Consider the following 25,245-nt stretch of genomic DNA (forward strand, 5'->3'; position numbering starts at 1 on the left):
AGGATGAAGTCAAAATAGAGGAGACATATATTGGCCGAGGGCAGGACTATCAGGGGGCAACAAGCATGGGTTAGGGCACTCTGAGAGCTCTCTGTATCTAAAGGGCATGAGGAGGACTATGGGGGGAAAAGAACAAAGGATCTGAGTTTGAATCCTTGTTCTGTATCTACTTGTGTCGGTCAATTAAAAGAAATTAATTATCTACTATGTGCCACTAATTGCAGTAAAGACTCAGGATACAAAAAGAGGCACATTCCCTATTCTCAGGAAGCATAGAGTCTAATGGGGAGAAAATGAACAAATACATCTGTACAAATAAGCAATATACGGGATAAATAGGAACTAAGAGAAGGGAGACACTAGAGTTAAGGGGAAGGTTTTCTGCAGAAGGAGGGGTTTTGGGTAAGTACCCTCCAAACTCTGGGCCTCAGTTTCCCCATATATAAATGAGTGTTAGACCAGGAGGCTGCCCGTCATTCCCAGGGTCAAATCTCTGATCCCATAACTGAATGCTCATAGGGAGTGTGCACAAAGGGATGATTGGGAAACATCTTGGAAAGAGGATGCTAAGAATGAGGTGATGATTTCCAAGTTCAGGCCAGAAAGCACAATGTGTCTTATGCCTGAAGTTACCTGTGAGTGGAGGGAGGGAAGAATTTAGACAATGAGAGGAGAGTATACTTGTGGGCACCTTGGAGCCAAGGTCATTTGGCCACTGGTCACCCTTTAGGCCTCATGCTAAGCCTTCCACTCGACATAGTCCCCCTCTTTGGACCACATTAGCCTAAAACCAGGAAGATCTCAGGGAAGTGATCCCTGGAGCCCGGGCTGCAGACTTCCCCATTTCCAGAATGACTTTGTCTGACTCCCCAACAAAAACCCCACTGAGACTGAGCTAAAGACAGGATGGTGCCCTGCCCTGTTTAATTTAATTTAAAAATCCTTCATCAGAACCATTCATATCCAGCAGGAGTTGGCAGGCTTCATCCTGCAGAGCTGAGGATTTGAAACGTGGCCTCCCTGGTTTGGAGAAACATAAACTTCTCCCAGTTGCTGCTGTCTGGGTGGCCCGTTCTCCTGCCAAGGAACCTTGGGATTGTCTGGGTTGCAATCTTATTGTCATAAAACTGTTTGTTTTTTGTTGGTAGAAACACCCAGAAGATGGGGAGCCACTCCCCGCAAACCTTGCTTCGGAGACAAGGGCCTCGGGAGAAAGCCAGGCCAGCAGGAAGATCCGACCAGTGTCCCAGCCATCTTTGAGCCAGCTGGAGAACGATGAGGCCCAGAGGGAGACGTGGATGGACCGGTTCCGAAAGCTAGAAAATGCCCTCTACATGTGTGATGTGAACAAGACAGGTGAAAAACTGCTTGAAACAAATCCTCCCACCCTTGGGCAGTCAGGCCCCTTCCTTGATGACATCCGGCAGGCTCAGAAATGGGGAGAGATTGATCATTATTCATTTTGTTTTTTGTTTGTCATACTATTCATTATTAACTTATTATAATTTATTTATGATATTATTGAGCATTTCTGTAGCACTTTAATGTTTGCGGATCTTCATATGTAGGTTGTATCTGCTGATTCTCACAACAGCCCTGGGAGGCAGGTACTAAAATTCTGCCCATTATAGAAGTGGAAAAACAAAGTGAGATTAAGTGACTTGTTCAGGGTCACCCAGTTGGGAGGTGTCTGACGGAGGATTAGCACTCAGCTCAAGTTTTTCTGATTCCAAATCCAGCACTCTGCCCACTGTACCATCTGGCCGCTTCTCTTTATTCAGATGTAGGAGTGTTTTGAAAAGAACAAGCCCTTAATCAAATGCGAGGGAGGAAATTAAATTCCATGAAAATAAATGCCATGGTAATGGCAATCTGTACCGAAATAGAGTCATTACGAGAGTCCCAAGCTCGAGCTGAGGTTCAGGCGTTGAAAGCCGTGTTTCATATAGTCATCTCCAGTCCAGAAAACAATGTTCCAGTAGAAAGAGCCATAAGAAAATATGGAATGAGCAGAACTGAGAATGAGCAGAGATTACAGCTCTTCAGGGGCTGCAGAACAGAGTCTTGGAGGTGATAAAGATCTTACAATGGAGAGTATTAGATGCGGGATATGTCTTATAATACAGTGTGAGAACATAGAACGTGAAATGTTCAAGCAAGAATACAAAATTCTAAAAGTGGTCATAGAATATTAGAATATAGAACACAAAATGTTCTAGCTGGAGAATTCTGGGATTGGTCATAGAATGTTGGAACCTAGAACCTAGAATGTTAGAACATAGAACATAGAATGCTCAAGCTGGAAGGGACCAGGACAACAAGAAGGATGCTCATAGGATGTGGGAACATGGAACATAATATTCAAGGTACAATACAGAATTTTAGAACATAGAATGTTCTGGGAGACCAAGGAGTAGTCTCAGATGGTCAGAGAACATGGAGAGAAGCCAAGGGCGAGTTAGTGGGCAGAATGCCAGCATGACAGAAGCGTTGCATGCTACAGAAAGGTTAAGCATCATGAGGTCTGAGAAGGGTTCATTTGATTCAACAATTCCAATGTCATGGTTGAGTGATAAGAGAGTGGTTTCTGCTGAGTGGTGAGCTCAGAATTCTAAGACTGGAGAAGAATATGAGTGGAGAGATGGTTGAGATCTATCTAGTGTGTCCCTCTTTAATTCCTACCCCTAATAAACATTTTTAGTGACTATGGCCATATATAAAATATAGCATAGGCTCGCATTCAGGTCCACATTTCACCATCCATTTTGATGGATTTCTGAGGAGTTTTAGATGATGGAAATGGTATAGACATTATAATATATACAGTATATAGTATAGTATATAGTTTCAGCAAGATATTTTACCCAGTGCCTCAGTATATCTTTATGAATCACCCTGGCCTGGGCCTTAGGAAACCTTGGTGTTTTCTAATCTTAATTCTGTCCCTAACTACCTTTGTCTTACACACACACACACACACACGCACGCACTTAAATGTATGAACATATATGTAGATATATTTGTAAATGAATACATATATAAAATTATATAATATACATATTCACACTTGTACGTGTATGTATATACTTATATATGTTATATGTACTTGTATGGATGTGTACATACATATACAAATACATTTGTGTATTTAGAAAGTAGACATACATTTAATTCTATATATAAAGGTATGCATAAATGTATTTAATCTAATAATATATATGTGTTTGCGTACATATATACACATATGTTATATATACATACATATATGCTCTCAAAGAGCTCCCAGTCTAATGGAGGAAACCACCCTCAAACTTTTATATAAAACAAGATGCAGAGGGTAGACATGGAAAAGTATTTCCAAGAGGAAGGCTCTAGTATTGAGAGAATTTAGGAAAAGCTTCATATAGAAGGTAATATTTTGACTGATTTGAAGGAAGTCAGGGAAGCTAGGGGGAGAATATGAGGAAGAAGAGCATTACAAGTAGAGATGTCAGGAATTGGGAGGGAGAGAAGGCTTTAGATCTCTCTTGCCTGACCCAGTAGAATAGAACTTTAAGCCATAAAGTTGAAAAGGAGCAGATTTCCCCAGAATCTAAGAAGGGATATCTTCTTCATTAAGTTAGGTGAATTTGCAATAGGTTTCCAATACCAAATCATTGGCGGTATTTTAGCAGGGTCTGGATGCCCATTTTATGAGGAAAAGTTCTAGGTAGTGTTCATAATCTAGGCTGCTATTGAATAATCTCTGAATTTCCTTCTCAAGCTCATGGTACTGCCAAAACGATCCAGGGTTGAAGTGAGGAAGCTTGGGAAATGCAAAGAGAATAGTAAGAATTATAAGAGACCATTGCCACAGCTCTGTGAAGTCATGCAAATATTCTTCCAATCTGAAAGATAGAAAACTGAGGCCTAGAGAAGTCACATATTTATTCCATTACAGATAGTCAATGAGCAAGCCAGCATTTGAGCCCACTCTCTTGTCTCTTGAGTCCAGGATTGTCTCCTTTCCAGCATGAACGTGAGACACATTGAAAAAAAATGAAAAACCCTCAAAATTCAATGACTGATGGTGGCCATTGCCTCAGCCCCTGATCTCTTTCTCCCCAAGCTTGGGCCCCATTCTTGTGGAGTTTCTGAAGAAATAAGTTCTCTATGGAGTTTTACTGACCTCGGTAGATGATGGATGTAAATAAATTAGAAGGGCAGATTTGAAATGTTTTCCCCATGACCTCTTCATTATTTATGTCTGTTTTCCCCGTTTCCATGAAATGTGTAGAGCTGCTACAGCCAAAGAATAGGTCAGCAAGAGATGGGAATGTCTGAGGCAACTTTTAATGAAAAATGAGGATTGACCGAGGTCAGCGTGTTGGCTGACTCATTGGCCACAAACTCTCAGGAAGCATCCACGGGCTCACAGCAGAAGGAGGACCTGTGTTACAGAATCACAACGTGGCTACAGACTCCAGAATGCTGGAAAACAGGAGCAGGGTTTAGAGAGCTAGTGCTGCAAGGGATCTTGGAACCTCTAGGCTTGGAACAGTCGATTTAGAAGGAACATTAGAACATAGTATAAATCTGGAAAAGCCTTGGAAAGTGGAAGGGACCTGAAGAAATAATGTTAGAGCTGGGAAGAACCTTATAGTATATCATATTAGAGCTATGAAAAGACTTTGGAACTTAAAATGGTGAGGGGAAGGACTCTGGAACTTAAAAATCTTAGAACCTAGAGCTAGAATGGACATTAAAACAGAGAATCTTATAATAAGAATGGACATGACCTTATGCATAAAATGACAGATCTGGAAAGGAACTTGGAACAGAGAGTTTCAGAGCTTAAAGATACCTTAAAACACACATTAGTGCTGGAGAGAGTCTTTAAACAAAGAATGTTAGAACTGGAAAAGATTTTAGAACATAGAATGTCAGAGGCAGGAAGAACCTAAGAGCATAGAATGTTGGAGCTGGGAAAGGTTTTAGCACATAAGATGTTGTTCCTGGAAGGTGCTGTAGAACATAATATCATGGAGTCCCGAGCCAGAAAAGGTTTCACAGTGTTAGAGTTAAAGAGTTCTTAGAACCTAGACTTTTAGAGCTTGGAGGGATCCTAGCACTTAAGATTGTTGAAGCTAGAAGTGGCCTTAGAGTTCATTGTGTCCAACTATCTTGTGTTTATGAATGAGGAAGGGAAGTCATAGGGCAGAGGTCATGCAGCTAGCAAATGGAGGGTAAGGACCAGACTATTCTATGTCTTCTTCTTGCAAATAGCCATATCCTCTAAGGTTCCAGAAAAGGTTTCTGGGCATGCAGGAGACGAGATAAAGGCTGCTCACTGTCCAAATATTTATTTGGGATCTCCTCTGTGCAAGTACATTGGGATGACACACACAGTGCATGGAAGGGCCAAAGGATGGATGTGAACGATGACGCAAAAATCCAAGGGAAGTAAATGATATTGGGCCAAGAGATTGTTCCTTCCTTTGAGGAGGTAATGGGTTTGTTGCCACGGCTGACTCTCTGGGGGATACATAGAAAGTCCTCCCAGCTTTTTGCCCGTGAGTTTGTGTGCTTTCGTTGAGGGAGTGGGGGAAGGACCGGAGCAGAAGAAGATGGACTTTACCACATGATGAGAGAGTGAAGGATTGCAGTGAGCAGCTGTTTGGGGAGTCCACTAATGACATGATAGATTGGACTGGGCACACATTTCAGCTGATGGCATTTTTAGTTTGACATCAGGATGAATTTCCTAGCTGTAAAGTTTGGAAGCTCTTTAAATCACAGAACACAGAATGCCACAGCTGTAAAGAAACTCGGAATATAGGCTATTAGAGTGTAGACTGTCAGAACTCGAAGCGATCTTAAGACATAAAATGTCCAAGATGTTGTGTGCATTGGGAGATAAAATGTTAAAGCTAGAAGGGACCTTAAGAGATGGAATATTAGAATGTAGAATGTCAGTGAGGGAAGGGATCCCAGAACAAATAATGTGAGGATTGGAAGGGTCCTAAGGATATAGAATGCCAGAGCTTGGGAAAATCTTAAAAGAGAAGTTGTCAGAGTTGCAAGGAACATTGGAATATAGCGTGGCAATAGGAAAGATCTTAGAACAGGGAATTTTAGAGCTGGGAGGAACCTTAGAACATAGAAGGTCAGGGATTGGAAAAACCTTAGAACAGTGCAAGAAGGATCAATACATAGAATGTTAAGAGTAGAGAATGTCAGCAGTGGCAGAGTCCATGAATCGTAAAATGTTACAGCGAAGCAAAGTGATAGAATAGAAATCTGGAAGGAAATCAGAAAGTAGAATACTAGAATATAGAAAGAGACCTTAGAACGCAGAATGTCTCTACTGGTGGAGATTTTGTAACACCGAAAGTTTGAGCAAAATGAGAGAATCTTGGAAAATCAAACCTAGAACATTAGAGTAAACTGAGGGTATGAGATAAAAAATTGTTTACAATGGGTTGAGCTATAGTGGGGCCAGGTCTGGATGTAATGAAAAATGCTCACAACTGAATGATAGAGCACTGGACTGGCCTGATATCAAATAGATTTAATTTTGAATCCTGTCTCGAATACTTATTGCATTAAACTAAGTAAGTCACTCATCTTCTTACAGCCTGAGATTCTAGGTGATTTCTGGAACTTCCTTCCACCTCCAAATCTATGATCCCATAACCTGGGGTTGAATCTTGCCATTGACTACACTGGGGAAGTCTTGGGACTTCAGTCTATAAAATAACAACACTCATCTTAAAGGGCTGGTGAGAGGATCAAATAAGACTATATGTGCCATGCATTTGCAAACATTAAAGTGTTAATTAAATATGTTTATATTATTCTAGAGTTTGATAAGGCACAGATTAGGGAATACTAAACACAATGTTTTAGGCACATGTGAAGAGGAGAGGACAAAATACAAATGGATTCATTTATGAAATCCATTGTAAGTGCTTTTTATGTCTAGAGTGATGGAGAAGGTAGACAGAATAACAAGACTTTTTCCTCAGTTACCCATAATTCCAGCATCTCACATCCAGAAGGGACTTTGAGTCTATCCCTCATGTCTTATCCATTGAGTAGTTGAATTCTCAGGGAGCTTATGATCTAAGAAGGAAGAAAAGAGGCCTCACAGAAAGCAAAATACACCAGGAATGGGATGCTATGGGAGGCCAAAGACGAATAAAAGAAGCTTAGCAACGGAATATTAGTTAAACATAGTACCCTGGATGAGAAAAGACTAGGATTTAATTCCTTGTACATGACCTCGGAGAAATGGGTCTCAGTTTTCTTATAAGTAGAAAAAAGGCTGTGGACTGAATAATCTCAAGTCTCATCCTGCTCTAGCATTCCACGAATCTATGCCTTTTGGCAGCAAGAGCCGGAATCAGCGGCCCTGGGGTGAACGCCCCAGCCTTCTCTAGAACTCCTTCAGGAAGTTTTCCTGACTACACAAAGTATTGCCTTGAATTTGGCCTGGAGTTCTGTGCTGGCCACACTCAGCCAATGGACTTTGTGGGAGAGCCCAGAGGACCCTCTGGAGGCAAGGTACCCACAGCTCAGGATTAGCTTTTGTCCAGGCCGTAGCTCTTTGGAAGCTCCTCCTGTGAATCCTCTGCTGGAAATCCATCCAACCCAATAGCCATTTATGAACCTTCTTATATGTAAGACATGATGAAGAGGGTAGTGTTAGAACTAAATGTTTTCTCTCTTCCTCTATTTCTCCATCTCTATCTGCCTCCTTTGTGTATCTTTCTCTTTCCCTCTTTCTTCCTATGTTTATATGTTTGTTTTGTCTGTCTGTCTTTGATTCTCCATCTTTTCAATTCCTTTTTTTTTGGTTCTTTTTTGTTCTGTTCTCTATATCTCTCTTTCATTCTGTTCCCCTTTGTATCTACTTGTCTCTCTCTCTCTTCCTTTCTGCCTGTCTCTCTGTCTCTCTCTGCCTGTCTTTGTCTCTGTGTCTCTGTCTCTGTATCTTTGTCTCTGCTTCTCTGTCTCTGTCTCACTTTCTCTCTGTGTCTCTGTTTTTGTCTCTCTCTGTGTCTTTTTCTATCTTTCTGTCTCTCTATCTCTGTATCTCTCTGTCTTTCTCCTCCCCATCTCTGTCCCTTCTCCCTCCCTGCTCCCAAACACAGGTATGCTGGAGAAGGAACGAGCCAAGCGCCTCATGCACAACTACAATCTCATTTACAACCTCGCTCTCAGCCCTCTGAAAATTGATCAGGCGGCCCGGAGGTTCCGACGGGGAGAGAACCTTCTCTTGGAACCGGCTCTGCAGTACCTAAAGGAGCTGTGAGCTGTGCCCAGATGGTGCTAATGGGTGTTTGTTTGCTGTGTCTCCCCTCTTGTACCCAGGAACACGCTTTCCTCAGTCTGAGGAAGGGAGAGACGAAGCCTTCCCAAGGAGATGCGGCCGGCGTAGGCATCCTGGGCGGGCCTCTTATGGCCTTCGTGGCTCAGATCGACCCCCTTTTACCGAATGACATGAAGGTGGGGAGGCTTTATTTGATTGGGTGAGAATCGAATCAAGACTGTCACCAACCAGTCCATCCATTTTCTCATTGTGTGACCTGAGACCTCTGGGTCTCAGTTTCCTTTTCTGTAAATGGGGAGAGGGGATGTAGACTAGATGATCTTTTAAGGTGCTCTCCAGCTATTATTCAAGTAGACCTTGTTCTATGCTCTGATATTCTATGATCTAAAATTATATGATATAATTAACATTTCCTTTTCTAAGGTTCTAATGTTTTCTGTTCTAAGCTCCCTCCCAGCTCTGATGTTCTATGTGCTAAGACCACTCCTAGTTCTGTCATTCATTGTTGAGAGCTCCCTTCAAATTCTAACATTTCTATTTTTTAACTTCCCTTCCAGCTCTAACATTCTCTGTTCTGTGTTCTGGAAATCCATATTCTAACGAACAGTCCATTTTTAACATTTTGTGTCTTAAGGTTTCTTTTCCCTCTAAAAATCTATGTTATAAGGTCCAATGAAGTTCTAACATGCCATGTTCTAAGCCTGTATGTTCTATGTCCTAACATTCTAAGGTCTCTTCCAGTTTTGACAATCTGTGATTCTGTAGAGGACTCGATGCAATTTTCCAGAATCATGCAAAGAACTTGACACACAGTAGGTGCTTAATAAAATGCTGACTGGGGATTACTTTATCCCAAGTTTCCTTCCAGCTCTATCATGAAATGAAGGCTCTGTGTTCTAACATTTGTATTCTAGGGTCCATTTCTGTTCTAATATTCCATGTTCTCTTTTTTTTTTTTTTTCTGTAAACTATCCTCTTAAGGACAGGATATAAGTCACACATAACTATGTGAGTGTGGGCAAGTTATTAAACCTTTGTTAGGATCAGTTTTCTCATTTATAAAATGACCATGATAATCTTGGTAACCATGATAACCCTTGTAGTTCCCTACTTCACAGGGTTGTTGGGTGACTCCAATGCAATGATATGCTCTGTAAGCTTGAAAGCCCAAGAACTATACCTGTCATGGTCAGGAGAGCATTGATGGAGATCTTTTCTTCATCTCTTGTTCTAGGATTCATTCGAGCCTTGTATTTAGTGAGGGTTCTCAGGGCTCTTGCCCTCTTGAGGAATCTCTTGACCTAGCTGAGGTACTCCACACAAAATATCTGGTTATGACATTCACTTCTCATTACCATGGATCAAATTATATTATAGGGACCATAGCATCTCCATAATATGAGATAGTGACAGAGAGAAGTGCTTTAGAGAGCTCAGCCTATAAAACAGGGACTACTTCCTTCAGAAAAGTATAGTTATCTGAGAGAAACAGTTCTTGAAAAAGCATTTTAAGGTGTCTTCCAATTCTGACAATCTGTGATTCTGTAGGGGACTTGTGCTATTTTCTAGAACCAATCAAAGAATCTGGTACACAGTAGGTACTTAATAAATGCTGATTGGCTGATCGATTTATTCTAATGCAACCCAACTCCCCAGCCCAGTCCAACTCTATCAAGTTTGTGGAAAAATAAGTGTGCTTGAGATGGACAAATAGATATGATTTCACTGGATAATTACAATGCTTTAGTGTATATAGATCCACTTTCTAATTCAGCCACAACAATTTGCCAGTGGGATGGCCCTTCCTTTCCTTACCTGTAAAACTGGAATAACAATGGCCTAGAGCTACTCACTGGGTTGTGACAAAATTTAAATGAGAGAATTTAAGAGAAATATTTTATTACTACTAATGCAAATTAGTCCTATAACCGCCCCCCCCCAATAAAAAATGGATTACCTATTATTTGCAGAGTAGCTGAAGCTAGGGGGACTAAAGAAATTGACCCAAAGATGGAAAGATCTAACTTCATATTAAGCATATTAGGAATAATACTAATAAATACCTCATATTTTACCATGTCCCACAGCCCCCAAAATCTATTTAGTACCTACTATGTCCACTGTCTCTATCACCTTGATTTCTGAGTGCATTTAAAGGGATTTGAATGATCATGAAATTTAGAACTGGGCCTTGAAGACCATCCAATCCCATCCCCTCATTTTGCAGATGACAATATGGAAGTCCAAGGTCCAGCTGAGAATGGAAGTTATCTTCCTGTTTACTACACCACCCAGATAAAAGAAAACAAAAGTTTTGTGTGTCCTTACTGATTTCCAAGTTGCCAGTTACACTGGGCAAATCTCCGGGGAGCAAGACATTTAAGGTCAAAGAGTTCTTACGAGTGGTAAAATCTTGTTATCTGTTACTATGAAGTAAGAAGGAGGTGACATGGGGATGTTGTCATCTTCCCACTTCTGCCTATTATCTTAATATTGATTCTATCACTCATTTATTTCCTCACTCATTCAGCAAATACTTTAAAACATTACTATATGAGGGACTGTATTGGTAACTGTGGTAGATGATTCTGAATTCAGTTTAAATCTGATGCTTATAACCTGGATGATCTTGGACCAGTCTAGAGATTAAGCTCTCACCTTTTGAAATGTTTGGATTACCTCACCTCACCTCTGAGGTCCTTTCCAGTTATAACTACAATTCTGATGAATTTTATGAGTTATTTAGAACATATTAAATAGAATTGATTTTAATAGATTGTAGTGAGCATTCTAATGTTAGTTTAACTTTCAGAAAAAAAAAAACAAGATTTGAAAACTCTACTTCAATAAGAAGAAGAAAGGGTCTGCTATTATCTAAAATTTTGGCCACATTGTAGGTTTCTAATAATCATTGATGTCTATGGAGTCAAGCTATTAATTAAATAAGGGCTTTTCTCCAAAAATCCTTTGTTTTTTTCTTTGTCACTTTGTCATTTTCCTTTCTGAGTATCACTGGGCATGTCCAGTATCTCATGATGTTTTATAGTTGCTATGAAACATGAATAAACACTTGCTAAATCATTATCCCTGGTGTATGGTGTGATTTCATTCAAGAGCCCATTTATGAATGCTTTTCTCTCAGCTCAGGACTGGTTGCCTTCAAAGCTCTCCAGAGTGGGATGGATTATCATGGAACACCATTTACAGAAGATACCCACCCACCTGAGGTGGAAGAGACCACACTAAAGTTCCATCTGATTAGCTGATGAGAGCCTAGTTGTGTTGTATTATGGTCATTAAGAAACAATCCTAGTCTTTGCCCTTGAACAGCTCCATCTGAGTCCCAGATCTTTTATTTACCTGCTATGTGACCATAGCCAAGTCCCTTATGCACTTCAAGGTTTAATTTTCTCATCTGTAAAATGGAGACAAGAACACTAGCCCTGCCTGCTTCTCAGTGGTTTTATGAGATAAAGAGTTATGGGTGTGAAAATCTTTTGTGACCCAGAAACATTCTATAAATGATGGGTAACAGAGGTGATGGTATTGCATATTTTAGAACAATACAAGCCAGACATCTTTTATGAAATAGCTGGGGGAAAGAACCATTAGGAATCCATGTGGTACAGTGGGAAAGACTCAAAATTTGGGGTAAGAGGATCTGGGTTCAAAATCCATTTATTGGCATGTGACTTTGTTCAAATTGCTTTGTCTTTCTGGATCTCAATGGCATCATCTGTAGAAAGAGTTGAAATAGTAAGTTTCTGAAGATCTTTCCAGCTCTGTTTATGAAACTATAAACCAGACTTTGAATCCAAGCTTGGTTGCTTGCTAACTGTGTGTTCCTTTGAGATACTTAATGTCTCTGGGCCTCAAGTTTCATTATCAGTTTAATGGGGATAATTCTTTTGCTGCCTAACTCATACTTGTATGCTTTGGAAACCTCTAGGAATTTTGCAGATGTGGGTTGATTTTTAGGACTCCCTCCAATCAGGCATATAAAATCAGGTCATAAAACTAGGGAAAAAAGGTCTATTATGTCTTCATTTTAAAATTATTAATCTCTTTTTTTCCTTATGTCACTCACACTTTATAAGATTTTTCTCCTGTTCTTCTATCCCAGAAATTTATCTTTTATAATGATTTTAAGTGGCACAGGAGCCTATTACAATTTAATAAACTAATCAAGATATCAGCCAAATCTGGTATTACACACACAAAAAAAAACAAACAAACAAAAAAACAAAACAAACAAACAAAAAAAACCCACCATTATCTTCTCTTGTTTTCCATGGAAAAGATAAAGTTATTTAAATGCAATAGGGAGAGATTAGAAAATCTCTCCACTGAGGCAGATGATTACCTGAGCAAGACTCACTCAAAAGATTAAGTGATTTGTCCAGGATTGGCCATCTACTAAGTGCCTTGAGATGAGATTTGAATCCAGGACATAGCACCCTAGAATCATAGTTGGAGCTGGATGGAAAGTCAGGCAATTCAGTCCAAGAAGCTCATTTTTCAAATGGCAAATTTGAATCCTAGAGATGTTAGACTAAGTGTTGCTTCTATGGGTGCTACAGTCCAGTAATTCTAATGTACTCACTTTTCCCTGTACATACCATCTCATCTCCAGTCTCCAGGCCTTTGTCTAGCTTGTTTCTCATGCTTAGAAAGCTCATTCTTCTTGCCTCCTTGACTCCTGTCAGGGCTTATCTCTGGCTTCATCTCCTACAGGAAGCCAACCATGATTCTCCAGCCATTCATACTAACCCTCCAGATCATGTTCTATTTGCAGTATTTTGTACATATCCAGCATCTACTTTCTATGAATCTGTCCAGTAATATGGACACTTTTTGAGAGTTAGAACCATTTCATATTTTTCAAATTTATAACTGTGTCTCATGGCTCAGCACCTACAACATAAGCTCACTAATAAACTGAGCTCTAACAAAGGGCTCTTGAGATTTATTTGGGGGACAATAGTGGGCTGAAAATGTTGGTTGACTGATTGGTGAATGTTACACCAGTTACGTAGTGATGAACAAATCATTAAATTTCTCTCGGCCTTGATTCCTTCATCGGTAAATGGGGGAAATGACAATAGCTATGGGACCACAACCACATTATCCAAGCTTCCATTTACCCAACTTTAAAATCGGCATGGTAATCACTGTAGGATGCACCTGATGCAGTTTTATGAAGATCAATGACATTCTCATGTCAAATGCTTTTATTAAAGCCCTATAAAAATGAACTGTTAGCATTAATGACTCAACAGTGTAAGTTGTCAAGAGTCTTTAGACCCCAAGAACAGTGCTCTTCCCACTATGCTACCTTGTGTCCAAAAGCCAAGGGGTCAATTTTCTACATGCATTCTTGCTGTTTTCCTCTCTGCTTTCCCATCTTTCTCCCTGCCACTACTTTCAATTTACCTGGAATCCCATGTCTGGATCATATAGTTTTTCCCTGACAGGTTTTTTTTCCCCCTTAGGAAATTCTCCTCATCCACCCCTCTTCTAGGCTCTTTATAGGGTAAATACTGTTCCATGACCCTGCTTGCTCCTACCTCAGATCTCACTCTCCCAGGAGCCGAGAATGGCAATCCCTTGTGAGCAGGGATTATTTCATCCTTTGTCTATCCCTGATGTCCAGTGTAGTATTGAAAACATTGTTGTAATTAATGCGTGTTGATTGATTGACTGAGTACTTGGTGGGTGCCAATGGACAGATTTACCCCATGCTTGGTGATTCGAGAAAGGAATTTCCCAAGAACCTTGAAAGAAGAAGAATCATGGAGCCCAAATTTGTACTTGGGATCAAAAACTGCATGGAGTTTTCTTTGGAGAAAGAACAGGAATGCTGGGCAAACAAACCTCCACTTCTTTTTTTCTTCTTCCAAACATCTCTCAGCTGTGGTTCCCCATTCTCTTAGCAACCAATGGAGTGGCGGGGTCCAAGAGTGAGGGGACAGTTCATTAGCACACAGGATCTGTTCAGTGGCTCTCCCAGTTGGTTGGGGAGGTTTGAATGTGGGAAAGCAGCATTGGGATGCAAGGCAGCAGTTAGCTAGAGCTAATTGGGGAGGGGAAAGCCTTGGAGGAAGAGTTTCCAAACACAAGCATCAATATTATTGGAGCAGCGATCGGGACGCCTGGGGCACAATATGGCTTCAGTTGGACCAACTGCTCTCACTCTCCGGATTCCTCTTCTGAGTTTTGTTTTCCTCACACTATGAGGCAAATCCCTTCCCTTTAGTGGAAGGTGTTTATGTCCCCCCCACTCCCTCCTCATAGCTTCTTACTCCTTATCCTAGGTCAAGGGTCTTCCCTGACTCCATATATCCAGCTAGACAATGGGTAGACTCCACAACAGCTACTTCCGGGGAAAGGGGTTGAGGGGCAAGGTGAATGGTCAGATGGTAATGTAGTCACTAGCAGATGGTGAGGCTGGGAATGGATCCTGAATACATTCACAGACAGACTGAGCTCTGACAAAGGGCTCTTGAGGCTTATCTGAGGGACAGCAGTGGGCTTTGTACCAGTCTCTAGCCTGGGGCAATTTTCCTCCCCCAACCCCCTTCATGAATTTTCTGGGATACCGAGCTCCCCATGGAAGGCAAATGAATGCTGGCTGACATGTCCTTACATTTTCAGCTACAAGGGTGCTGACATGGGAGCTGGCAGGGCTTTGGGGATCATTTAGTCCAATGTGGCATTTTATAGATGAGGAAAATGAGGCTCATGTTTTGTAGTGGGTAGCCAGTATTTTAATCTAGGTTCTCTCCCTCAAGATCCTGAGCTTCCTCCTCTCCCTGTCGACTAAATCAGCTAGAACCCATTATATTGAGAGTTGAGTTCCAATCCTGATTCATGATTCCTAGTTGTGTATCTTGAACAAGTCATTGAACTTTTCTGAGCCTCAGTTTTCTTGTCTGTAAAATGGAGATCATAATAGAACCTCTAAAAGGTTAAAAAAAAAAGAAAAGAAAAAAGTGTTAAATGTAACAACTACAATAGCAACAATAATAAAAGTGATAAATATTTATATTTATATAGTACTATATAAGTACTTTATAATTATTATATCATTTGATCCTCAACAACCTGGAAGGTAAGTTCTGTTATGATCTCCATTTTGCAGATGAGGAAATTGCACTTTAAGGAAGTTAAGTGATATGTCCAGTCAGTTAAGCATTTGAGATTCAATTTAAACTCAGCTTTTCCTGACTCTATGGTCCATTGCTCTATCCACTGTATCACTGCCTCCTAAGTAATCCAGACAGTAAAGATCAAAACCAGAAACTGAACTTAGACTACAGAGAATGACAGGTCCAACCTATTGTCATTGTGTCTTTGCTATAAGAACTTAAAATAATCATAAATCAAAATTCAAATAATAAAATAAAAACTTAAACTCTATCCCAAGTGGTCATTCCATTTGTGGGTAACTAATTATGAAAAAGTTTTGTGGTTTTTTCCCCTGACATCAAGCTAAAGTGTTTTCCTTGCTATGTCCACCTTCTAGGGTCAATCTAACAAATCTAATTCTTCTAGTTTTTAATTAGTAATTTTAAAAAAATCATTTAATTCTACTTTTTAATTCAGCTTTTTAATCACTTGAACAAAAGTGAATATTGCCCCCTGGGCAATGTCATAGCAAGAACCAAATTATTGGGACTAAACCGTAGATGGTTATTACATCTAGAAGAATGAATTAGGGTCTGAGATTAATTCTGATTTCAGCAGATCTTAGCAAGTTGAAATGAGTAAAACATATTAACTATTATTTTTGGCATTCTTTATATTCCCTCTATCCAGGCCTCTCTTAGTCCTACTTCATTCATTTACCCATCATTCATTAATCATTTATTAAACTCCTTCTATGTGCTAGCGTCCAGGGATCCTCAAACTACGGCCCGCGGGCCAGATGCGGCAGCTGAGAACGTTTATCCCCCTCACCCAGGGCTATGAAGTTTCTTTATTTAAAGGCCCACAAAACAAAGTTTTTGTTTTTACTATAGTCTGGCCCTCCAACAGTCTGAGGGACAGTGAACTGGCCCCCTATTTAAAAAGTTTGAGGACCCCTATGCTAGACACTGTACCCATTGCTGAACTTATGAAGACAAAATAGAAACAAGTCACTGCCCTCAAGAAGCTTATATTCTATCTAGGGGGAAAACCTGTACTTATTTATTTGAGTATATTTAAAATTGATTGCTGTTATTGAAGTTTTCTTGACAAAGATGCTGGAATTGTTTGCCATTTCCTTCTCTAGCTCATTTTGTGAGGAAACCGAGGCAAATATGATTAAGTGACTTACCCAGTTAGTAAGTATCAGGGGTCAGATTTAAACTCAGAAAGATGAATCCTTGTGACTCCAGGTTTTGCAACCTACCCACTGAATCATCTGCCATTTTAAAATAGAGAAGGATAATTTGGGGGAGAAGACCCAAATAGGTGGAGGGATCAGGATGACTTATATAGAAAGTAGGGCCAGCCTGGGTCATATGGATTCTCAAAGTGGAGATAAGGAAGATGAGCATTCCAGGTATAGGATTGGGAAGAAAATTTGTTTGCTCAATGATATTGTGAAGGAAAGTTATATGTAATAAGCTAAAAAGAGAGCCTGTGGAGGACAGTCAACGCCTACCAAGGGAGTTTGCATTTGATCTTGGAGACAAGACAGATTCCTCAGAGTTTATCAGTTAGATTTATACCTAAGGAAAACCACTGGGCACCAATATCAAAGGATGTTCTGGAGTGGGAAGGGGTTTGAGGCAGGGAGAGCAAACAGGAGTCCATTGCAATGATCCAAAAGAGATGTGATGAGGGGGTGAGGTAAGGAGGCTGTGTGAGTGGAAAGAAGAGGACAGACTTGGAAAATATGGAGTGACCATAAGGACTACTTAGCAAGTAATTGGAAAAAGGGATTAGGGAGAGGGAAGACTGGGTGCAAGTCTCTGGGATTGTGAGCCTGGGTGTGGAGGAAAATGATGAGCCTGAGTGTGGAGGAAAATGATGGTGCCCTCAATAAGAATAAAAAAGATAGTTAAGGCGTTTTGTTTTGTTTTGTTTTTTGTGATGGTGATTAGTGATAAGTTAATTAGTTCTGTTTAGGACATCTTGACTCTGATTTGTCTCCATTCTATTTATCTGGAAATGTCTAAAGGGCAACTAATGATGTAGGACTGGATCTTCAGGAGAGAAGCCAAGGCTAAATCTATAGGTCTGGAATCCATCTTCATAGAAAGATGGGAACTGATGAAACAATCAAAAGAGAAAGTGTAAAGAGTGCTTAGAAGTGGGCCCAGAGCAGAGCCTTGGGGGCCATCTATAGTTAGTGGGCATAATATGGTGATAATGTTGTAAAAGGGATCCAGAAATGATTTTCTTTGAAGAACAAATCTAACCATGTCAACCTATTGAACCAACTCTAATGGTTCCCTGCTGTCTCAAAGATAAACTTCTCTGCTGATTTAGCTTTATTAGCCCTACTCCACTTGGATCCCAGTTATTTTTCTTCTTTATTTCCATAGAAAAGAGTGCTGAACCTGTAGCTAGCAGGACTTGGATCCAAATATAACTTCAGACATTTCCTATCTGTGTGATCCTGGGAAAGTCACTTAACTGATGCTGGCCTCAGTTTCCCTGCTTATAAAATTGGGATGATAATAGCATCTACTCCCTAATGTTGTTGCAAGAATCAAATGAAATTGTGTGTATGTATACATATATATGTATGTGTGTGTATTAAATACATGCATATTATATATACTTATGTATATGTTATTACATAGTATAACATAAATACTTAAAATATAATTAAAACACTTAGCATAGTTCCTGATACTATGATGTGACAAATTATAGAAATATTACTTTTCTCCTTTCCTTCTATCCTTCCTTCCTTCCTTCCTTCTCCATGAAATCCAGTCAAACTGGTCTTCTTTATGTTTCTCACATGCAGCAACCAATCCTTCTCCAGTGTCTATGCATATGTACCATACACCATGTCTGTTGAAATGCAGTCCCTCTTCACCTCTGCCTAGAATCTCTATTTTCCTTTAGAAGTGTCTTTTAGAGTGTTCCAAATCACTATTGATCAGAGAAATGCAAATTAAGACCAACTCTGAGATACCACACACACCTGTTAGATTGGCTAAGATGATAAGACAAGATGATGATGAATGTTTCAGGGGATGCAGGAAAACTGGGACACTGATACATTGTTGGTGAAGTTGTGAACGAATCCAACCATTCTGGAGAGCAATCTGGAATTATGCCCAAAAAGTTATCAATCTGTGCATACTCTTTAATCCAGCAGTGTTACAACTGGGCTTATACCCCAAAGAGATACTAAAGAAGGGAAAGGGCCCTGTATGTGCCAAAATATTTGTGGCAGCCCTTTTTGTGGTGGCTAGAAACTGGAAAATGAATGGATGCCCATCAATTGGAGAATGGTTGGGTAAATTGTGGTATATGAATGTTATGGAATATTATTGTTCTATAAGAAATGACCAGCAGGATGAATACAGAGAGGCCTAGAGAGACTTACATGATGCTGAGTGAAATGAGCAGGACCAGGAGATCATTATACACGGCAACAAGATTATATGATGATCAGTTCTCATGGACGTGGCTCTCTTCAACAATGAGATGATTCAAACCAATTCCGATTGTTCAATGATGAAGAGAGTCATCTACACTCAGAGAGAGGACTGTGAGAACAATATAGCATTCTCACTCTTTTTGTTGTTTGCTTGCATTTTATTTTACTTTTTTTTACTGTTTTGATTTGATTTGTCTTCTACAGCACAATAATTAAATATGTCAGCATTCCTTAGATTTAATATATATATTCTACCATATTTAACATATATTGGGCTACTTGATATCTAGGGGAGTGTGTGAGGGAAGGGAGGGGAAATTGGAACACAAGATTTTGCAAGGGCTAATGTTGAAGAATTGTCCACTCATATGTTTTTAAAATAAAAATCTTTGATAAAGAAAAGAAAAAAAAAAGTATCTTTTACAGGAAATCTATCCTGTTCTCCCAGTGGCCTCTCTCTCAAACCACTTTGTAGTTCATTGCTTGTTATATAAATTTGTATTTATTAACTTTGTATTAATACCGTATATATGTATGTACTTGTACTTAGAATGTAAGGTCCTAGGAAAAAGGATGGTTTTATTCTTTGTACTTGTATTCCCACCACTTAGAACAGTTCCTGGCACAGGCTAGGTGCTTAATAACCCAATGAGATATTTCTAAAGTGTTTATCCCAGTACCTGACACAACAATTGTTCAATGTTTTTAGTTGTGTCTGATTTTTCATGACCCTGTTTGGGATTTTCTTGGCCAAGATATTGGAATGAATATAAATAAAATAAATGTAGATATTTTTTATCAAATATAAATAAAACCTTATTTCCTTTGGTTCCTAAATTACCTTTCCTCTCAATAAATTCTCAATTTCTCAAATATTGTTATTGATTTATTAGGTTTCCAGACTCATAGCAAGGAACCTTGGACAAGTGAAGTATAAAACATAGTATTTTGTACTATTAATCTCAGAAAATTCTTATAAGGAAAGTGTTTAAGGATTTCCTTGTTTTTATTATTAATGATAACATTTTATCATTCAATCAGTTTGGTCTATTGGAGTTTAGAATTAGAAGCCCAAGTTCAAATCATGTATCCATCTCTTACTATATAACCTTGGACACTCCTCTTAGCTTCAGTTTCACAGAATCATTGAATCTGGAAGGGATCCCAGTAGCCATTTAGTTCAACTCATAAGCAAAGGCATCCCCTCTGTAACATATCCAATGAGGGCTCCCCCAGCCTCTGTCTGAAAACCTCTAAACAGGAAGAAAGTACCCACTCCCTGCCAAGTCAGCCAATTCCACCTTGGACAGCTCTTACTGAGAGGAAGTGATTTCCCAACATCAAGCCTAAATCCATTTCTTTGAAACTTCTTCCCATTGATCTGGATCTACCCTCTAGAGCCAAACAAAACACCCCTCATTTCTAATTTCCTGTCAGTAAAATGAAGTGGTGGACTTAATTACATATAAGGTCTCTTCCAACTACACATCTATGATTTTCCAATAGCAAAATATTTTAATGTTAATAAAGGACAAATAGGGAAATGCCTATGATGATGATGATAACCTCAAGAATTAGGGATGTGAGAAGTTGGGGACAGAGATTCTTGAGGTTTTTGAGTCTAAGGCAAAAGCAGCTGCTTCCTCCATATATGGAAGGAACATATGTCTCTTCTAAGCTCTAAGCTTATATCTTCCTCTTTTTCTTTCAAACTCAACAACTGATTAATTCTTTTAGATCTACCTCAAGATTGACTCACGTGTTCAAAGTCCAAGGAGTCTCAAGGTGACTTGTAATAACAATAGAAGTGCACCCTATTTTTTAGTGTTCAAAACTTTATCTTTAATCATAATTTCCTAAAATAACCTAAAACAATAAAAGTAATAATAATAATAAGAGTTGACATTTATGTATCACTTAAAGCAAAGCTAGGTGATACCACAATGGATTGTTATCAAGGTCTCAATTTGCTTATCTGTAAAATAATCTGATGATCTCTAAGGTCTCTTCCAATTTTTGATGCCACGAGCTAAGGTAAGACATGTAAGTGTTACTGTTTCCATTTTGTAGAGGGAAAAACTGAGATTCTGAATGCCTTTCCCTTGATCACACCTAGGAATTATCTGAGTCAGGAATTCTGTATGATAAGCTCAATTTGAATCAAAAATGTGATATAACCAAGAAAAAAAATGCAAGGTTAACCTCAATTTTTCCTAAAAGAGGGATAGTTTCTGGGAATAAATATCAGCCTTCTTTTCATTGATCATTTCTGCTCTAGAAAATTACAATACGCTAATGCCTATTCTTCTTGCCTCATTTTTGACTGGTTTATTTTCCACCCAAGTGCCAAAGTGATCTATCTAGACCTTAGGGATGATAATGTCACTCCCTTATTCAATAAATGCAAATAGCTTCCTATTACCTCTAGCATCAAATATAAAATGCTCTCTTTGGCCTCCACAACTTCTCTTATTCCAATCCTTCCAATATTTTTGTAATACTGCTTTCTTCATATGGCACAATCTAGCCACGCTGACCTGCTCATTGGTTTTCCCAAAGGACAATCCATTTGGGTCTCTTTTGCATTTGCTGTCCCACCTATACCTGGAGCTCAACTTTAAGAGTTCCTTCAATTGCAATTTTCCAGGGACCTTCCTCCCCCTAGATGCCATTTACTGTGCAGGTTGGGAGATGAGGTCTTAATCCTTTTTTTGTCATGGAACTCTTTGGCAATATGGTGAACTTATAGACCCTCTCTTGTCAGAATAATATTTTAAATGCATGAAACAAAGCACAAGTAAAAATGTACCATTTCCCCCATCCAATTTCCCCTCAAAATCTATTCATGGACCTTTCCCATCTGCTTTGTATCAAGCTTGCAAAATTATTTATATATTGTTCCTACCGTCTCCTCTGCCTCTCCTCTCCGATAGAATATAAGCTCCTTGGGGACAGCCATTGTTTTGTCTTACTTCAGTCTTTGATTGTTTATATCCTACATATTTATATTTTACAAGCATTTGGGATAATGCTTACCAATGTCTGGGGATTGCTTAATTATACTGATTAGTGCCTCTATGCATTGCCCTGTTCAGAACATATCTGAACTTTGTTGCTGATATTCATTTTCCCTGCTTTTAATGTACATACCCTGTATTGGTATATATTACACTTTTCTGTAAATCTAGCTTAACCCTCTACCAGATAGCAAGCCCTTTGAGGCCAGAGACTACTCTTGAATTTCTTATACCCACTTTGTATCTTGCCCAGAGTCTCACACAGTTCCCTGCTCATAAGAAGCTAAAAAAGTGTTAGTTGAATGAATGAACAAGTGAACTCTATAATCCAAGAAGGAAAAAGAAAGAACTTTTTTCATTAAATCAGACCTAATCAATGGAAGCTGGTGATGCAGCTTCAATCCCACCCTGAGCTCTGGGGAACAGATGGAGAATGGGCCAAGCAGATGGAAAAACTCCGTCTTCCAACAGAAATTATTTGTAAAGTTGGAACCAGTCAGAGTGAATATTTTGAATTAGGAAGATGAAATATTGCAAGATTCACAACAAGGCCATAAAATTAACTAATGCACCACAAATATCCACGTCACTGGGACCCAGGGAGTCAGGAGAAAGAAAAGGGGGCTATTACAAATGGCTCGAAAAAATAAATTATTTGCATGTCCCCTCAATAGCTCAGCTCCTCGTCCAGCTGTTCTGGTCCGTGGCATCATCACGCGCCCACTCCCGGCATAGCAGCTGTTCACATGGCAGAATTCTTTTTCTTTTTGGTCATATTTTGCTAATCCTCTCCAACCTATAGATTAGACCCTCTCCTGAGCCCCAAACTCATCCTCTCCCTTCTTCCATAAAAAGAAAGAAAAGATCCAGATTGGTCCCTCAAGGAGCCTGGTTAGTCCTTTCCCTCTGAGATTATATCCCATTTACCCTGTAAATATCTTGTAGGTCAATAGTTATTCATAGATTGTCTTCTCTCCTTGGGTTGAGAGCTCTTTGAGGTCAGGGATCCATATTTTTGCCTTTCTTCATGTTTCCAGTTCCATTATAGCATCTAGCTGTCTTAATGACTGGGACTTGCAGTCAGAAAGACCTGAATTCAAATTCATCCTCAAATATGTATCCCTTTAACCTTTCCTTTGTTTGTCTTAGCTTCCTTATCTGTAAAATGAAAAAAAAAATAGCACCTACTTTACAGAGTTGTGGTGAGAAGCAAATGAGATAACAATTGGAAAGTTTGCCTCAGCTTCCTTATCTATAAAATGAAAAAAAAAATTTGCACTGCCTTACAGGGTTGTAGTGAGGAACAAATGAGATAGCAATTGGAAAGTTTGCCTTAGTTTCCCTATCTGTAAAATGAAAAAAAATAGTATTTTCCTTAAAGGGTTGTGGTGAGGAGTAAATGAGACAGCAATTGGAAAGTGATGGGAAAATTTTAAAGTTATTGTTATTATTGTTATTGTTATTATTGGTGTTGCTTTTGTTATTACAGTGCCTGCCATATAGTAATCTGACTAAAGGAGCAATTTGTCAGAAAATAAGTTCAATCTCCAGCTATAATATTGTTGAGCCCCATCTCCATGGTGAGAAATCTAGCCGGGAAGGCATTTTCTTTCCCCTGTTTTCACAAGAATCTTATATCAATTGAAAGAAAAAGCTGAACTCATTGAGAAAGAGCTGTGACTGGACATCAGAGTCGATACCAACCATTATGCTAGGGGTAGTCTTCACAGGCTTGCATTAGATATGCCCTTAACTCATGGATGGGCCTAAGACCTGTCAGTTCCCCTCCACTTGTTTTAGCCCATCTGCCAAGACTGTTTTACCAGGGTATGGCCATTGAACATGCTGACATGGGTAACTGGTGTCCACTAAATGTAGATGAGCAGTCTTGAAAATGGAGTAGCAAGCCCACCTTAAACAATCCAAAAAGGTAGGTAATGAAGCCATTAAATCTATTTTACAAATAAGGAAACTGAGTCCCAGAATGGTTGATGACATTTCTCTTCAATTGGAGAGTCACAGGATAGAAGGTAACTTACAGACCTGAGATTTAGAAAGGGAGAGGGAAAAGGGAAGAGAGGAGAAGAGAATGAGCACTTATATAGTGCCTACTGTATATCTGATGTTGTGCTAAGCCCTTTAAAAACATTTCATTCAACTCTATGAGTAGATACTGTTATTTTCCCCATTTTAGAGGTGAGTAAACAAGGGCAGATAGATTCTCATCACAAGCCAGTGAGTCTGTGAGGCCAAACTGAGTCAGGTTTTCCTAATGCCAGGCCTAATGTTCTATCCATGATGGGATTTCAGGTGAGGAGTTCATCCTGACTAGAGCATCTTGTTCTTTAGGATCCAAAAGAAACCAGGGCTGCAGATGCAAAGTGGAGACTTAGACTTCTGACTCTAAACATAATGTTTCTTCGGTAAGAAAGGAGAAAAGAAATAAAGGGGAGAAGCATTTATTAAGCACCTACTATATACCAGGCACTATGAGAATATAAATGTGAGCAAAAAAAAAAAAAAGGCAATCTTCATCATCAAAAAACTGACTTTCTAATAAAGGAAGAGGAAACACTGAAAGGCTCTGAAAGGGAGCATAGCAAAAAAAAGACAGGATGAGAGAAATCTGAGATGATTTAAAAGTCTAGAGAGGAAGGGTGATAGCTAGAAAATGAATGATGGCAAGTTGTCCTGGAGCCTTTCACAAAATGGAGGCTCTAGGAAGAAATCAACAATGAGAAGCAGGAGGGACCTAGCCCCAGGAGATTCTTTGATGAGCAGTCTGCAGGGGTGGGAGGAATATGTAGGCCCTGAAGGAACTTCTAGAGTGAGACAATAGTAAAGGCTTGATTATGAAATCCAGAAGGTCAGAAATATAAAACTGGGGAATTCTTGCTAAAGGACAGGGACCGGATCTCAAGCTTCTTGGAAGCATCCACAGCATCCTTATAGGGTCTTGATTATAGTCAGAATGCACTAAATGTCTTTAGGGAGATCAGAGCAGCGATAATGAAAACTGGAATAAATTTGAGAGAGGTTGGCATAGAGGGGCAGAGAGAACTGGTTTGGAAGTCATGTGGACCTGAATTAAGCTAATCAAGTAATCGACAAAAATCTCGATAAATACTATTCTGGGGCCTGGGTGGCAAAACACAGTCAACTGGTGGGGGCCAAGGCAAGTCAATAATGGGCATGCTGAAATGAAGCTATTAGAATGGACTGACAAATTTGTATTGGTCTGTTTTTATTGTTTTAACACCAGAAGGGACTTAGAGGAAACCTAATGCAACTTCCAACTTCCTTTT

At 39.5% G+C, this 25,245-nt stretch overlaps 1 protein-coding gene across 1 annotated transcript in view; it reads left to right on the forward strand.

Moving 5' to 3' along the window:
• Window positions 1-8,421, forward strand: part of C4H1orf87 (chromosome 4 C1orf87 homolog) — a 59,226-nt gene extending 50,805 nt beyond the window's left edge. The window contains exons 11-12 of the mRNA XM_031969014.1: window positions 1,149-1,356; window positions 8,136-8,421. Coding sequence (XP_031824874.1) covers window positions 1,149-1,356; window positions 8,136-8,296 — 369 coding nt within the window. The 3' untranslated portion in view covers window positions 8,297-8,421. The remainder of the gene's footprint in view (window positions 1-1,148; window positions 1,357-8,135) is intronic.
• The last annotated feature ends 16,824 nt before the right edge of the window (window positions 8,422-25,245 follow it).

The sequence above is a fragment of the Sarcophilus harrisii genome, chromosome 4, assembly GCF_902635505.1.
Source record: "Sarcophilus harrisii chromosome 4, mSarHar1.11, whole genome shotgun sequence".
In the NCBI taxonomy this organism is placed as follows: Eukaryota; Metazoa; Chordata; class Mammalia; order Dasyuromorphia; family Dasyuridae; genus Sarcophilus; species Sarcophilus harrisii.